Source organism: Hyperolius riggenbachi, chromosome 6 (assembly GCF_040937935.1).
Source record: "Hyperolius riggenbachi isolate aHypRig1 chromosome 6, aHypRig1.pri, whole genome shotgun sequence".
NCBI lineage: Eukaryota > Metazoa > Chordata > Amphibia > Anura > Hyperoliidae > Hyperolius > Hyperolius riggenbachi.
This window is the reverse complement of record NC_090651.1, coordinates 370,214,314-370,232,426: the sequence shown is the minus strand read 5'-3', so window position 1 is coordinate 370,232,426 and position 18,113 is coordinate 370,214,314. Positions and strand designations below refer to the sequence as shown.

At 44.2% G+C, this 18,113-nt stretch overlaps 2 protein-coding genes across 3 annotated transcripts in view; one reads left to right on the top strand and one right to left on the bottom strand.

Annotated features, from left to right (window-relative positions):
• LOC137521934 (uncharacterized) overlaps positions 1-18,113 on the top strand; it is a 142,110-nt gene that overhangs the window by 44,694 nt on the left and 79,303 nt on the right. The window lies entirely within an intron of this gene.
• Positions 1-18,113, bottom strand: part of LOC137522281 (chymotrypsin-C-like) — a 34,654-nt gene that overhangs the window by 3,339 nt on the left and 13,202 nt on the right. The window contains exons 3-7 of the mRNA XM_068242311.1: positions 7,299-7,387; positions 5,879-5,979; positions 3,987-4,112; positions 2,705-2,841; positions 2,076-2,221 (exon numbers count right to left, since the gene is read on the bottom strand). Coding sequence (XP_068098412.1) covers positions 2,076-2,221; positions 2,705-2,841; positions 3,987-4,112; positions 5,879-5,979; positions 7,299-7,387 — 599 coding nt within the window. The remainder of the gene's footprint in view (positions 1-2,075; positions 2,222-2,704; positions 2,842-3,986; positions 4,113-5,878; positions 5,980-7,298; positions 7,388-18,113) is intronic.

Below are 18,113 nucleotides of genomic sequence, written 5' to 3'. Positions count from 1 at the left end.
CGTCATTCAGCTTGCCTGGCGCCAAGCTGAACAGCACGAAAATTAAATAGACAAGAAAAGATATTATGGCAGGCTAAAGCCTCCTAAACAAGGCCATAAAGAGGCATAGTCACCAAAATGTAAAGCTCTAGTGCCTTGTTGATGAGCAAGACTTTTTAGAATGAATGAGAGTTATGTTTAATTTATTATTCCTCTTCGACATTTATAACATTGTTAGCTTTTCTGCACATCAGATGACGTGGAATTATGTGTTCAGCTGTCAGTAAATACATCTCCACAATAGGCTTTTGAACCTTTAGAGCCCTTTTACACTTAATGCATTTAATGCATGGCGTTGAGTTGCGTCATGTTGCGTCACTTTTTGGCATCTGCAAAACCATTGCAACGCAACACACCGCAAATCAATGCAATGTGTTAAAGCGCATTAAGTGTAAAAGGACCCTTAAGGTTCAGCACCAAAAGTAATACTTTAGATTATAAGTATACCGTATATCCTCGCATAGAAGTCGACCTCATGTGTAAGCTGACTCCAACATTTGACCCTCTTAAGCTGGAATTTGTTATTGACTCAAGTATAAGTCTACCCAACAAAGTTAATGGCTGCACTTGGGGACCAGGAAGAATTAACATCTGCACTTGGGGTTAATAACTGCACTGCATAAAGTATTGTAGCCATTAACCCCTCCTGTCCCTTAAGTGCAGCCAATACCTCCTCCAAGCCCCAAAGTGCAGCAATTATTCACACCCCCTTCCCCCCTTTCCTGCAGCCCAGTATTTTTCCTCTGCCCCTTTCCTTGTTAAGCCCCCTGGCGGTCTATTAAAAACCGCCAGGGGGCAGCAGAGCAGTTTTTTTTTTAAAAAATCATGTAGCAAGCCCAGGGCTCACTACATGATAGCCGCTGTGCATCGCCATCCCCTCGCCCACTTCGATCGCCTCTGGCGATATCCGATCAGGAAATCCCGTTCAAAGAACGGGATTTCCTGGAGGGCTTCCCCCGTCGCCATGGCGACGGGCGGCATGACGTCACCGACGTCATCGACGTTGTGACGTCATTGGGAGACCCGATCTACCCCTCAGCGCTGCCTGGCACTGATTGGCCAGGCAGCGCACGGGGTCTGGGCGGGGGCACGGCGCGGTGAAAGGCGGGCAATCGGCGCAGAGCGGCGGCGATCAGAGTGTGCTGCAAAAAAATAATTATCAAAATCGGCCCAGCAGGGCCTGAGAAATCCCCCTGCGCGGCATAGCCCGTGCTCAGCACGGGCTTACCGCCAGGGAGGTTAATTGTTGTGGCCAGGACTTTCAGACCTATGTTTTCTTAGCATTTCCTTTATCAAGAGTAAATTGCTGTAAATGGGAATGTCATAAATAGTACACAATTACTCAGTATGCTCAGTGTTGCTTGTCACTCGTGTATAAGTCGACCCCTATACTTTTATGAAGTGAATCAGTTACATTTCTAGATTTACAGTCGAGTATTATATTTAACAAGAGGATTGCTTTAAAGCGGTATAAAACCCTGACATAATATTCAATAAAAACATGTTTTCCTACTTTTTAGATGCACGGTTATCATATTTGCTTTTGTGCATAACTATTATTTTTTATTTAGAAATTACAAGTTCCCAAAGTACATTTTTTTTGATCTGAGAGCTGCCTTTGCATTTTATTCATAACTGGTTTATTCATCTTGTAATGTCCCCAGAAATGCTTTCTGAGTGCCTGTCTGTGTTCAGGAGTGTCTGCAAAGTCAGAGAAGAGTTTACATTCCTCGCTTGATACAATTAAGTAAACGCAAGATAATGTTATCTTCAGTGTCCAGCTTTCCCTGCAGGGAGCTTGTAATTCCTGTGTTTAACTAGTTGAATGCTGTTCTAGTAAAAATGGTGGTCGTATATAATATGCTGTAAATAATCTTTTAGAGCAAAGAAGAAATGCTGGGTTTAACTCCGCTTTAAGTACTTGCCTTGTTCAGTTTTGTTTTTTTTGTTTTTTGTTTTTTTTTACTAGATAATCGCTATATACATGGTATACATACGGTACTTAAAATGTTACTCATACAAAGATGATATCTTACATTGCATGCAGAAACAATTCCATCCCCACCAGCGCAGACCATGCTACTGGTGGCCTGGAAGCCCCACCAGTCAGAACGTGAGCAAGTGGCTTGATCCACCACTGGCAGGAGAGCCTGCTGCAGAGCATCAGCAATGGGTCCATTAGCTGGAACACAAAGTGTAGAAGGTTCAGGAGACCATCAACAGCCATCACGTGAAGTCAGAAGAATAGGGCCAACTTCATTTTTATTCTCTTCTTTTCAAAATGCTTGTTGCCTGGTGTTATACTGATCTTCTGGCTTCCTTAATTCATGAGCCAAACACCTGGAATTAATACTCAGCAAATGATGGCATACTTGAATGACAACATCTGATATGGATACTCATTCTAGGTAGTGATGTTTAGTAGAACTCATGGAGAAGCATGTGATTTGTTTGATCAGCTGATCAAAGCTCTGATTTGCTATGATCACATCCTGCTTTAGCACATGATCCTGACTAGCAAATCAGAGACTTATATATCTATCACCTGACCAAACTGATCACATGCTCCTCCATGAGGTCTCCTGGACATGACCATCAATAGTTGTAGGTCAGAAATGCCATGGCCATTGCCATGTAAGCCTGAGCATGGGTAAAGTTATCTTACTGTACAGGCGGCCCCATCCAGTCACAAAGCAGGGGAAGTCATTGGCCAAGAGGACACCATCAGCAGGCAGGCAGGCGGGCTGGATCTGGTCACTAAGTGGAACGGGCTCGGCCAGCTTGATCAGAGAAATGTCGTTACTGGAACACAGATATATATATATATATATATATATAAATTCAGTTACGTGTTTAATGTGGTCTACACATAGTAAATCATTTCGGGCTCCAAACCTTGTATAAATGATGGAAACTCTCAGGCCCCTTTTACACTTGCCCTGCGTTGCGTTACCCTGTTTTGCCGCAGGGTACCGCAACAACAATGCAAGGCAATGGGGCCTAGTACACATTTGCGTCATGTTGTGGTTGGATGTTCCCAATAAGCTACTGACCTGCAGCAAAGTCAACAGAGCTTTATTGTTGGACTTGCGTGGCCACGCAGTGGTGGTGGAATGCATGTAAGTCAATGGGCGACGCAGAAGATTTAAATACGATGGCGGCGGTGGTGCAGTATGCATGCAGGGATTGATGTGATTACGACGGGGAAACCCGTAAATCTAAGTTACTTACTTCCTGTCTAGCAGGGAGTATATTACTGGACGAAGGGTGCCAATGGGTGGCGAAGGGCGTGCAGGGTGGCGGTAAGGGGCATGTGTGTGTGTGGGGGGGGGTGTCACGCTATACATATGACCCTGTCAGTACACTCTGTGGCAGGGTCCTATGAATTTTGTTTTTGGCGATGCATTGGAGGCGGAGCATCGCGCGGCAACGCTATGGCCAGGTGTAAAACCGGCCTTACAAATTCCCTTAGAAGAGGAAACTTTGGGAAATGCTGTATGTGTGCTGGTGAGGGTGGGAGGGCTGGTTGACACTGCACAGACCTCAGATCAGCGGCGACCAGAGAGAGAGGAGAAATCACACGCTACCCGCCTGACTTCACATACAGGAAGTGACTAATGACATCACTTCCGCATTAGGAGTGCTCCGTGTTAGCCGGTAGTGTGTGCCCTCTTCTCTCTCCACGGTCCCCGCTGGTCTGAGTGTCCATTTTTTCCACATACAGCAAGATTTTCTGTACAATTTGATTAAAAATATCTGACCGGATCTGTGGAAAAATTGTACCAATAATGGACACCTTAAGTCCTGTGTTAAGGTGCAATTCTGAACATTTTTAGAGCCTTAAAATACTAATCCTGAAACAGCGCCATTGCAATAAACATTACTCGTTATTTCAAAAGCAACCATGCTACAGTAGTCCCGCTCTAAGCAGGCAACTTCATACTCACCGAATAAGGAGAGAGCTCCATTTCTCATGGACGATGATCTTCTCAGTGCCGACAACAACAGAGCCGGGCTCATCAGCTGTCTCCAGACTGTGTTTGCCCAAAAGCACTCTGTAAACTCTTCCAGAGCTGCAAAAACAACAGATGAAAAGGGTTGATTCTGTGTATGGCTCCGACACAGCCTAATGCTTATAAATATGGTTTTGGCCCAACACAACTCAAGTCTTACCATAACTCTGAGCCGCTATCACCTGCCAGGACTCTTACCCTACACAACTTAGAACTTTCTGTATCTATAGCTCTGTGTAACTCTAATTTGTCACCGTACAGTCTAGGACCTGCTGGCAGTGGCATAGCAATAGGGGTTGCAGAGGTAGTGACCGCATCAGGGCCCTTGGGCCAGAGGGGCCCCATGGGCCCTTCCTAAACCAAAGTATAAGCTGTTGATTGGTCTTGTGGTGGTAATAATAACTTCTATAGATACTTTGAATAGTAGTAATCATTAACAAACTGTTTCCCATCCCCTTCTGGCACCTCTATTACTGTAGATCACCTTGGCAGGTTTTGTTGCATCGTATCAAGTGTTATGTATAGAGTGCTTGGGGGGAAGGGCCCATGTAAAACTCGCATCGGGGCCCATAGCTCCATAGCTACGCCACTGCTTGCTGGCTCTACATCTAGATAAACTAAGACTTAAACAATACCCTAAGTGGCAGTCTCTCAGGACAGGGAAAATAAACATCTCATCCCATCCCACAGGGCCCCCTGCGGCTTCTGCCCCCCCCCCCCCCCCCTCCCCGTGGCTGCATCCCTTGCAAGGTCTATTGTTATTTCCCCTGGTATGTACAATTTCAAGTATACAAATAACTAGCCCGAGTTTTCTTTTCTTTTCTTTTCCTGCTTGAAAAAGGTAAACATTCAGGTATGCTAGGGAAAGATTCTCTCCAGTTTGGAACTAGTTGGACTATGGCTTAAAGGAGAACTGTAGTGAGAGGTATATGGAGGCTGCCATATTTATTTCCTTTTAAGCAATACCAGTTGCCTGGCAGCCCTGCTGGTGTGTTTGGCTGCAGTAGTGTTTGAATCAGACCAGAAACAAGCATGCAGCTCATCTTGTCAGATCTAACAATAATGTCAGAAACATCTGATCTGCTGCATGCTTGCTCAGGGGCTATGGCTAATAGTATTAGAGGTAGAGAATCAGCAGGGCTGCCAGGCAACTGGTATTGCTTAAAAGGCAATAAATATGGCAGCCTCCATATTATACCTCTCACTACAGTTGTCCTTTGAAGGAAACATCAGGCGTTTTTAAGAAGTAAAGCAGATCTACTTACCTGGGGCTTCCTCCAGACCCTGGCAGCTTATGTGTCCCTCCCAGCCGGTTTCCCGAGGCCCCCTCCCTTTGCCGGGTTGGCGGCCTCTGCACCTGCGGAAGCATGCGGCCGTGCCACTCATGGTTGCATTGCCATGGCTTGGAGTGTTCTGTGCAGGGGCAATACTTCTGCATTTTTGCAGAACACTCCTGGCTTTGTCTGCGCGATCACGAGCGTCGCGGGCGCAGAAGCTGACGACCTCGCTGAGGTGACGGCTGTAATGGATGAGAGGCCAGCTGGGAGCGGATCTGCGGCGAGGGACACTTAATCTGCTAGGGGCTGGCTAGTCCCGAGACAACCTGCTCAGCAGTTTGTTAAAACCTTAGTTAATCAGACTCTCTGCATGGGAACAGGTCTCCTACGGCAGCCCAGAAGAAGTTTTAATATGGGTGGGGCATAAAACATGCAAAAAAAATGAAAGTGGAGGGGCATAAAGATGTGCCTACAACTGTGTTGCGGGTAAAAACAAATATAAGTGACTTGCATACATTTGCAGATTTGTTCAGGGCCTGGTGTTCGTACCTGATACAGTGAGCGGCGGTCAGGACCCATTGGTCAGTGATCAGGGTGCCCCCGCAGGTGTGTCCCCAGTTCCCGCTGGCTCCCTGGTACTGCAGGGAGATCTGTGGAATTCAAAGTCATTTAGCATTGTATCGTATGTCACCATCATTTATCAAATGGTAGAGCCAATTATGATCCTGTTTGATGGCTGCAGCCTCAGTTGTTCAAATATAATTAAAAAAACCATGTCTGTAATGACTAATCACTTCTACAAGCCTAGATTTACCTCACAGGAGCCTATAGGCACAGTACCCTGGCACACGAGACTTTGAGGACCTACAAACACCCACCGAACCGCACCGCAACTAGTGTGCTGGCTAGCCCAGCTGTAGCTTATCCCTAACTACCATACCCGTCATAGTTGGGTAGACGCCTCTTAGTGTTAGGAAGCCGGAGGTATGTACATGTAAAAAAGGTGCTTGGAAAAAAAGGCACCGGATATTGCACCTAGTAGAATATTGGTAAATTGACACATATTCTACTACTTAATTCCTATAGTAAAATATAATATAATATTTACCGATATTTCACTATGACATAGCCTAACCCTACTCTCACACAGAAACCTCCCTACCGATGCCTAGCCGTTAACCATCCCTCTACCGATGCCTAACCCTTAAATCCTCTCACTACCAATGTCAAAGCATTAACCCTCCCTCTACTGCTGCTTAACAATTACCCCCCTTGGTGCCTAACCATTAACCCTCTCTTCTGCAAAGCCACAATTAACAAGCAGGAGAAGCACCCAAATTTCCATTCATTGCCACCACTCACTGCTTTTATAATTGTAGCACCCTTTATTCCAGAGCGCCTCTGGCTTCCATCTTACTGGTTTCAGCCAGAGGTATGCTCAGTACTAAGTAGCTAGAGGTTTCTACAAATATTAGGTAGCTAGAGGTGTCTCCAGCTAAAGGGGGGTCTCGCCAGTGGAATGCCGAAAGCTGGGTGAGTAACCTCATATTTCAGAACTCTGTGTAGGGAAGAAGGGAGGCGCTCAGGGAGGGGAGTGAGCCGGCTTTCCATCATCAGGCGCCTGCAGGCACATGCCTACAGTGCCTTCTGGTAAATCCCGCCCTGCTCTAATCAACTGATGAATCCAAAACACCTGCAAAAGGTTCCGACTTCATATATTAGTTTCACCTTTCAAGTTGAATTACTGACATAAATGGACTTTTCTGCGATATTGTAATTTTTCGAGTTTTACCTGTATATGGTTCAACTTTTTCAATGTTTTACTGACTTATGCCTGAAGTTTGTATACTCAGTTGTATTACTTTGCCAGCCCTTTTTAGGGACCCACGTTTGAAGTAATGGCAGCAGTTCACTTCCTTCCTGTGTTTATTAATAAAAAGTATCTGAAACTAAGAATGGGACGGCATACCTGCCAAGGCCAGCTGTGTGGCACCACATCTTCTCCATTAACCACCCTGGTGAGTTTCGGTGCTACGGCCGGCACGCCACAGGAAAAGGCTGCAAAAATAACCAGTTGAGCACACAATAAATACCGTAACCAATTTGGTTTAATCCATAACAAAATATTCACTATTCCTAACTCAACCCTCCAGTATTTGGAGTTGCCCACTGTGCAGAGCCGGGACAAGGTCCTCCAGCACCCAAGGCTGAGATACCAAAGTGCGCCTCCCCCATCCCTCCCACCCTAGCTGCCCGTCACACTAAGAGGCGCCCCAGGGCCCCCAACACCTTAATCTCTAGTTATCTATCTGGCTTGCAGTCACTGCCATGTATCCTCTTTTCTTATTTCTCTCTGCTTCAAACCCAATAGGGGATTGATAGCTGAGCGAGTTGTGCGCCCCCTCCTACACTGCGCCCTGAGGCTGGAGCCTCTCTCGCCTCTGCCCCGCCCTGCCCCCTCCTACACTGCGCCCTGAGGCTGAAGCCTCTCTCGCCTCTGCCTCGGCCCAACCCTGCCACTGTGGCCTTCTCGAGGCAGCTGCAAGTCTTCTAGGACCAAGCAATGCCTCTGGCTAATCCAGGAGCTGCTACACAAACAAATACAAGCCCTACCCCAGGTGCTGCAGATAACTAGGTGACCCCCTGTACCTGGAGATGGGATTCAATCCCAGTACCCACTAGGAGCTGCACATGACATTCCAAATTAGTGATGACCGTAAGCAGCTAATTATGATGACACAAATTTTTGCCAAATTTTCATAATTACGCCTATACGTAATTACGATTTGTGCAGTCAATTGATTTCGTATGGTTATTCGTAATTTTGCTTAAAATGACGCGTAATTTTTGCGTAATGTCATGCCGAATTTAATCGTGAACAGCAAAGCTCCCATACATGCTAATGACACCACAATTGCTACATTTGTGAAGGAGAATTTTGGGTAAAAGTCAAAAGCAGTTTTTCCAAAAAGTCCTTGCTGTTTTTGAGAAAATCGATTTAAAAAATGCAAAGAAAAAAATGTTTTTTAAACCCTAAAATAAAGACAGTTTAAAAACCATTTTTTTTTGCATTTTTAAAATCGATTTTATTCAAAAAAAAATTGTTTTTGAAAAATTCTTTTTTTTTTACTTGTACCCACTGTTCTTCTTAATATATGTAGCAATTTCGTTAGCGATAGGATGTGTGGGGGCTATGCACTGGCGTAACAATAGGGCCTGCAGCCCCTGCACCCGCGGGGGGGCCCGGCCCCCCCCTGGGGCCCGCTCGGGCCGTTTTGTGGGGGTTGGAGGGGACGCAGCATGAGGGGAAAGCCATGCAGCAATTCGGCGGGGAGGGGGGAAGGTCCCCCCCCTCCCTCACCTCGGGGCTCTCCCCTCTGCGCTCCCCTCCGCCTTAAATCTAAGTCCGGGCAGTGTCTGGGCAGCGGCGGGCAATCTTCGGGTGATCCGGATAGTAGTTATCTGGATGACACCCAGCACTGCTGTGCTGTGCGGGCTGGGCGGAGGATCAAGCTTACCCTTCTGACGTCTTCTCCGGCCGCTCGTCGGCGCCTCCCACGATGCGTTCTACTCGGCGCTCACGTGACTTCAAACACTTCCTCCTTCCGGGTTGAAGGAGGAAGTGTTTGAAGTCACGTGAGCGCCGAGTGGAACGCATTGTGGGAGGTGCCGAGGGACGGCCGGAGAAGACATCAGAAGGGTAAGCTTGACCCCCCCCCCCCGCCCCGCACAGCACAGCAGTGCTGGGTGTCATCCGGATAACTACTATCCGGATCACCCGAAGATTGCCCGCCGCTGCCCAGACACTGCCCGGACTTAGATTTAAGGCGGAGGGGAGCGCAGAGGGGAGAGCCCGCTCAGAAATTCTGCAGGGGGGCCCGGCGGGGCCTAGTTACGCCCCCGGGGCTATGTTATTAACCGCCAAAATCGGCACAAAATTACATGCACTTAGGAAATATTACTATTACATACGAAATTAATTACGATTTTCTCTAATATTTCACATTATGATTACGATGTGTAATTGCGAATTTCAATGCACAAATTTCACATTTGCAAAATTTCGTCCCACCACTGTTCTTAATAAGAGGGAAACTCACCGTATCCCAGGCAAATGGCGAGGACCACAAGCTTGAACATTTTGACTGCTAGAAGAAGTTAGTAATGTCCAACGTCAAACCATTTATATACATCACCTGTCTACTATTTGTAGACAACATCCTATAGATACGATAGCAGCACCCAATAAGAATGGTCCACATTTCTCTTAGTAGAACATGGGTTGAGGACCTGTCTTACCAAGTCAGGGTCATTATTCGTAGAAGAGATAAGAAGAAGGAATAAGCCTATTAATATCCCAGGGACCAGGTGGGTGAGCACTGAGATATTCACAGGACAAGAGCTCCATGCTCCATCAACACAAGAATTACAGGAGAAGAAGTTGGGATCAGAGGAAACTATTTGCGCACTTGAAGGAACTCAGTATACTTCATTTTTGAGACTACAAATCACTGCTGAGTCAAGACAATAGTGATGAAAAAAATCTGTGAAGCTCTGAGGTCACCAGACCAGACCACCAGACCCTTTATGTGTCTTATTACATGTGGTAGTACATTAGACATTGCCCAACCAGCAGCCCTCTCCTGCCAAACAGTGACCTAGCTGTAAGGCAGCCAATCAGATGTTTTGTTTACTACTGAGAGGAGCCCACACCCAGAGGCTGAACTAAAAAAAATGCCAAATGGCCCAGTGTGGCTCCTGTGAGGAGGACAGCATTTGGAGGGAGACTGCTGCAATCTTTCTGCCTTGGGACAGGGGCTAACAGGGCCTCTATGGCTGGATAGTGTAATGGTTAAGGGCTCTGCCACTGACACAGGTGACCTAGGTTTGAATTACCGCTCTTCCTGTTCAGTAAGCCAGCCTATTCAGTAGGAGACCTTGGGCAAGACTCCTTAACACTGCTATTGCCTATAGCGTGTGCCCTAGTGGCTGCAGCTCTGGAGGATGGAGTCTACCAGGTGAAAAGTGCGATATAAATGTTCTGTGTCTTGTCTTGTTATACATCACTGAGCTGTCCCTGAAGGCCCCTAGTGAAACATACTTATACTGCTACTAACATTAACCAAAATTCTAACCACTATAATTCTCACTGGCGGAGAAACAGGGTCTGTCGTGCAGTAGTCGTCATATAGAATGTAATCTTGCAAGGGCAGGGACCTCCGAGATACTAATACGTCATTCTAAGTTGATGGAAATTGTATGCAAATATAAGCACTTTGGAACTAGACCAAATGCAGCAATAAAAAATATATATTTTTTGTCAAAAAATTTCCTGCATATCAGGGTTGATGCTCCTCTTTCATAATGGTATGGAGCCCTCCTGCGCATACATGAAGCATGGGCAACCCTTCAAACTATCATCATGGCCATATGGAACCTTGTTCTTCTTTCCACTAAGCCCCACATTTTGTGTTGCCAGATCAAACTTTGCACTCTTTTGAGGGCATTTTGGGAATGGACTCCTCCCCCCCCCCCCCCCCCCCAACAAAAAAGTCCTTCTTGCACGCACAGGAACTTGGTCCCAGTGCAGTACAGTACAGTTCATGGCGGGAAGCAGTACTACAGACCGCTTGCACCATGGGGGCCAGAGGCTGGTGCTCTGCGATTTTTCCACCAAAGGCATATACAGGAAACAATCCTATTAATACGTGCTAGTATTCTTACTATGAAGATATGGAGTTAAAAAGTTCTAATAATGTATTGTAAATACAGGTATTTATTACATAATTTCTACAACTGCCTATGACTAGTGTTAGCTGAACTGTTCGCTTGCGAACACTACATGGGGAATGACCTCGGGGTCATTTCCGTGTTCGCAAGTTTCCTCAATACTGCGCAGGCGCTTTCCTGGTGCTGTGCATCCTTGATCGCCCGCAGCTGGGAGCGCTCTGCACATGCGCATGACGTCACAAAGGGTGATCCTGGCTGCAGGCACGTGATCAAGGATGCCCGGCCCCTGGGAAAGCGTCTGCACAGTATTGAGAAGGCTTGCGAACACGGAAGTTACACCAAGGACATTCCCCATGTGGTGTTCGCAAGCGAACAGTTCAGCCCATCTCACAAAAAGTACCCCGTCTTCATTCTTCTTCCTGGAAGCATACGATCACGCTTCCAGGACTTTTTCACTGTGGCCATCTTGTGGCCAAATAGTAAAACTACACACACACACATCAATTTTTTAATAAATAAATACATTTTTTACATTTAAAATTAGCTGTTTACCTCCCACACCAAAAATTACCCACATACAATTTTTAATACCAAAAAATGAAAAATTACAATTTAAAAAAACCAAAAACTTAAATAGTTACCTAAGGGTCTGAACTTTTTAAATATGCATGGCAAAGTAGTATATTAATATATTTTTTTTAAATTATGGGCTTGTAAATAGTGATTGGTGCAAATTAAAAAAATTCACCTTTATTTCCAAATAAAATGCTGGCGCCATACATTGTGATAGGGACCTAATTTAAATGGTGTAATAAGCGGGACAGATGGGCAAATACAATATGTGGGTTTTAATTATGGTGGCATGTATTAATTTCAAACTATAATGGCCAAAAACTGAGAAATAATGTTTTTTTTTCAATTTCTTTCTTAATATTCCGGTTAAAATGGATTTAGAATAAAATAATTCTTAGCAGAATGTATCAGTCAAAGAAAGCCTAATTGGTGGCAGAAAAAACAAGATATAGACCAATTCATTGTGATGAGTAGTGATAAAGTTATTGGCAAATGAAAGGGAGGGGAAAGTTCCTCAGATGCAAAAAATAAACAACCCTTCGGCTTAAAGGGGCACTACAACGAAAAACTGTAAAATTTAAAATATGTGCAAACATATACAAATAAGAAATACATTTTTTCCAGAGTAAAATGAGCCATAAATTACTTTTCTCCTATGTTGCTGTCACTTACAGTAGGTAGTAGAAATCTGACAGAAGCGACAGGGTTTGGACTGGTCAATCTCTCCACAGGGGATTCTCAGGGATATATTTATTTTCAAAAGCACTTAGTGAATGGCAGTTGCTCTGTCCAAGTGCCAAAAACTGTGTAGGGAGCAGGGAAGCTGGCCGGCATCATTGTTTAAATCCTTTTCCGGGAATATCTTTATAAAGAATAAAAGCCTTGCTGAGAATCCCCTATGAAGAGATGGACTAGTCCAAAACCTGTCACTTCTGTAAGTAATCAAAGCAAAGCAGGAGCACAAAATATACATCATGTACAAAACAGCTGCAATATTCTTTTGTAGCATATAAAATATTACAAGTAGTTCTGAGAAACGACGCATCTGTTCCTTACAGAAAACTCCTGCAATCATTTAGCCTTGACTCTTCCCCTAACCAAGGCCTCTAAAAGGGAAAATAGCCGTACATTGCCCACTTAAAGGGGCACTACAGCGAAAAACTGTAAAATGTAAAACATATGCAAACACATACAAGTTAGAAGTAATTTTTTCCAGAGTAAAATGACCAATAAATTACTTTTCTCCTATGTTGCTGTTACTTACAGTAGGTAGTAGAAATCTGACAGAAGTGACAGGTTTTGGACTAGTCCATCTCTTCATAGGGGATTCTCAGCAAAGCTTTTATTCTTTATAAAGATATTCCCGAAAAAGGATTTATACAATGATGCTGGCCAGCCAGCTTCCCTGCTCCCTACACAGTTTTTTTGGCAGTTGGATAGAGCAACTGCCATTTACTAAGTGCTTTTGGAAATAAATATATCCCTGAGAATCCCCTATAAAGAGATGGACTAGTCCAAAACCTGTCACTTCTGTCAGATTTCTACTACCTACTGTAAGTGACAGCAGCATAGGAGAAAAGTAATTCTTTTTTTTGACTTGTACCCACTATTCTCCTTAATATATCTAGCAAGTTTGGTGTCAATAGCATGTATGGGGCTTTTCTATTAACCACTAAAGTCGGCACAAAATTACGTGAAATTTTGCAAAAATGAAGTGGGAAAATTATGCAAAATTATGAAATATTACTATTACATACAAAATTAATTACGATTTTCCCTGAAATTACGCATTACGATTACGATGTGAAATTGCAAATTTTGATGTGAAATTTTGTATGTACGAAATTTCGGCCCACCACTGGTAGAATTGGTGTCCACAGTATAGGTTGCCTGGTATAGGGGCCCCCAGTATAATTAGCTTGTTGTAGGTGCCCCAGTATAGGTAGCCTAGTATAGGTGCCCCCAGTATAGGTAGCTTGGTGTAAGTGCCCCAAGCATAGGAAGCTTGGTATAGGTGCCCTTAGTATAGTTAGTCGGGCATAGGTGCCTCCAGTATAGGTATCATGCTATAGGTGCCCCCAGTATAGGTAGCCAGGTATAGGTACCCCCAGTATAGGTAGCCAGGTATTGGTACACTGAGTGTAGTTAGCATGGTATTGGTAGCAAGGTATAGGTGCCACTAGTATAGGTAGCAAGGCATAGGTGACCCAGTATAGATAGCCAGGTATAGGTGACTACAGCATAGGTAGCCGAATAAAGGTGACCCCAATATAAGTAGCCAGGTATAGGTGCCCAAAGTATATGTAGCCTGGTATAATTGTATAGGTAGCCCTGGGGGGGGGGGGGGGGGGAGCGGTGGCACACACTCCCTCCTCTCCAGTGCTCTCCAGAAATTAGAGCAGCGACCGGGCAGGGAGATTCACCTCCTCCGCATTCTATGGCTGGAGCTCCAATCGTCACTGGTCTTCTCTGCCTCCGCTGCTCACTCTACTTCTGCTAATCAGGAAGTAGAGTGAGCAGCATAGAAAGAGAAGACCAGTGGTGATTGGAGCTCCAGCACATGGAATGCGGAAGAGATGAGTCTTCCCCCTAGAGTCATGGGTCTCCCACAGGCTTCTATCATGAGCCTGACCATGGTGTGCAGCGATACAGGCACTTAAACAAGAGTATAATGTGCAACACGCTTTATTGTAAGGCACTGTCAGTGCAAAACGTGCATACAAAAACATCACATGCAAAGTAAAGGATACATCCAGACTAAAATAAAAAATAAAAATCCACTTACCTGGGGCTTCCTCCAGCCCCTGGCAGCCGTCCTGTGCCCTCGCCGCAGCTCCGGTGGCTCCTGGTGTCCTTCGCTGCAGAAGCCAACCTCACCAGGTCGGCTTCTTGTGTGCTCCATTGGGTGGGTCACGTGGTTTAGCCGACGTCATCATTTATGTACTGCACAGTGGTTCTGCGCTTACGCAGTACATATCTGATGACGTTGGACGTTGACCCGCACCGTGGAGCGCACAAGAAGCCGACCCGGAAGGCGACCTGGCGAGGTCGGCTTCTGCAGCGAAGGACACCGGGAGACACCGGAGCTGCGGCGAGGGCACAGAACGACTGCCAGGGGCTGGAGGAAGCCCCTGGTAAGTGGATTTTTATTTTAGCTTGGACCTCTACTTTAAGTGCAAACCATATGCAATCACTCAATGCAAAATATATACAAAAAAACATCAACCAAAGTAACACAGTGTGCACACGAACCCCTGAAACTAACTAACTAATAAATACAAAATATAAATACAAATATACAACTGGCAGCAGGGCGAGAGGGAACAGACAAGTGCAAGGTCAGGATGAAATACAAGGTTGTGCAGCAGATAATCAGATACAGGCATGGTACAAGGGAGCAAGCATAAACAGAACCAAGGCAGATACAGGTGTAGGAACAGGCAATCAGAAACAGAATCAGGTAACAGGTACAGGAACAGGAGTGTCCAGAATACTTAGACTTGGGAGGAGGAAAGTTTTGGCAACAGGGTGGAGCAAAAGACAGCCTTTATTTAGTCCAGATAATTAGTGTGATTTGCAAATACAGGATGTTGCTGGTGGAGTGAGTGAGAATCTGCAGACAGTGGTGCTCCTGAAAAACCCGCTGGCCAGAAAGGAAACTGTGTGTCCTTAAAGAGGAACGGTCACATAAATCTTGATATTTAAAACACATACAAATAAGAAGTACATTTCTCCCAGAGTAAAATGAGTCATAAATTACTTTTCTCCTATGTTGCTGTCACTTACAGTAAGTAGTAGAAATCTGACATTACCGACAGATTTTGGGCTAGCCCATCTTCTCATAGGGGGGTTCTCCGGGTTTTCTTTATTTTTAAAAGCACTTAGGGAATGGCAGTTGCTTCGTTCAACTGCCAAAATAGTGTGCTGCGAGCAGGGAAGCTGGCCAGCATCATTGTATTAATCATTTTCAGGGAATTTTTTTTATAAATAATAAAGGCCATGCTGAGAATCCCCTATAGAGAGATGGCCTAACCCAAAACCTGTCGGTAATGTCAGATTTCTACTAATTACTGTAAGTGACAGCAACATAGGAGAGAAGTAATTTCTGGCTCATTTTAATCTGGAAGAAACGTACTTCTTATTTGTACGTGTTTTAAATTTTAAGATTTTTGCGATGGTTCCCCTTTAACCACTTAAACCCCTGCGGTACGAATTTCTCCGTCCTTTTTTTCCCCCCTAAAAAACCAGGGACGGAGAAATCCGTACCTTCCGCGCTACCGCCGCTGTCCGCGCTCCCGCCGCTCGTGCGCGCACACCCACCGCTCTTGCACGCCGCCGCCTGCTCGCACGGAGATCAATGAACGGGAAGATCCATTCCCGTTCGTTGATCTAACCCCCGCAATGATCATAGTGATTCTCCCAGCCTCCTACTGCTTCCTGTAAGCGTCCGGAAGGACGCTTACAGGTCGCATGTAAACAAACACACTGTGGCCGTCTTGTGGCCAAATAGTAAACTACACCCTAAAAGCATTTTACATAAACAAACATTACATTTACACAATAAATTAACTCATTACCTCCCACACTCCCCAATTTTTTTTATTTTTTTTTTGTAATTAAAAAAAAAAAATACAATAAAAAAAAAACATAAATAGTTTTAGGGACTGAACATTTTAAATATTTATGTCAAGAGGGTATAACACTGTTACTTTATAAACTGCGGGCTTGTAATTAGGGATGGATGCAAAACTGAAAAAAATGCACCTTTATTTCCAAATAAAATATTGTCGCCAAACATTGTGATAGGGACATAATTTAAATAGTTTTATAACCGGGACAAATGGTTAAATACATTTCATGGGTTTTAATTACAGTAGCATGCTTTATTTAAAAACTACAATGGCCGAAAACTGAAAAGTAATAATTTTTTCCCACATTTTTTCCTATTTTCCCATTAAAACACATTTAGAATAAAATAATTCTTGGCATAATGTCCCACCTAAAGAAAGCCTAATTGGTGGCGAAAAAAACAAGATATAGTTCATTTCATTGGGATAAGTAATAATAAAGTTATAGACAAATTAATGGAAGGAGCGCTGAAAGGTGAAAATTGCTCTGGTGTTCAAGGGGTAAAACCCCTCAGTGGTGAAGTGGTTAAAGGATACCACAACTGACATGTGGCATAATGAGATAGACATGGGTATGTACAGTGCCTAGCACACAAATAACTATGCTGTGTTCCTTTTTTTCTTTCTCTGCCTGAAAGAGGTAAATATCAGGTATGTAAGTGGCTGACTCAGTCCTGACTTAGACAGGAAGTGACTACACTGTGACCCTCACTGATAAGAATTTCCCCCTTTTTTATCTCTTTCTTGCTCTCAGAAGCCATTTTCTTCTAGGAAAGTGTTTTATAGTTGGAATTTCTTATCAGTGAAGGTAACACTGTAGTCACTTCCTGTCTGAGTCAGGACTGAGTCAGCCACTTACATACCTGATATTTACCTCTTTCAGGCAGAGAAAGAAAAAAAGGAACACAGCATAGTTATTTGTGTGCTAGGCACTGTACATACCCATGTCTATCTCATTATGCCACATGTCAGTTGTGATATCCTTTAAGCACAATAGTAACAGGCCACCTGCTGGTGGATGGTGGAAGTGCAGTGTAGTCCAACTCAATACTACCACCAGCAGGCAGGAACTGCATGACAGTACCTGATTCCTAAAGGTGGCCAGTAATGATCCAATTTCTAGGTAAAAAACGTCAGAGAGATCAGAAATTCTGATCGGAACAAAAATCGCTCACTACACCATCAACGCACCATTCTTTGTTTCCTATCTATCACAACCAATCAAGAAAATCCAAATTTTGGTTTGATAAAAATCCAGTCGGACATTTTTTTTTAATAATCGTTCATAATCGATTGTGCCCATCAACTGAGATTATTTTCAACCAATCCGATCAGAATTTCTGATCGCTCTAATGATTTTTCGTTAGAAATTGGACCGTTAGTGGCCACCTTAACACCTATACTGTACAATTTGTTCATACTACACAAGAGTCTCAGCTATCGGCTGATTCCAGATAAGTAGACTTTCTGGTTGCTTGAGACTCAATGTTAAAAATAGGCCTATTTACCAACCTGGAAAGAGACATTGCCCATGGAAACAGCATCAATGAGTATCTCAAGAATAGGGTAACTCATTTTATTGGTATCAAAAAATATCTTAACTCGATTGTAAACAATTTAATAACAATGAAAGGCTTCACACCTTTCAGATGGCCGATTAATTATAATAAGTCATTAATCATTCATTAATCTTGCCTCTAGGTGATCAGGACACAGGGCAGTTGGAAGTGTGTCTCATGCTCCCTGTCCCCTCCTTTCAGCCAAAAATATGGCTGCCTTCATGAAATCACTAACATTTGCCTATTCTTTTAAAACAGGGTGGGTAAGAGATTATATTAAGGTTCTATTTTAAT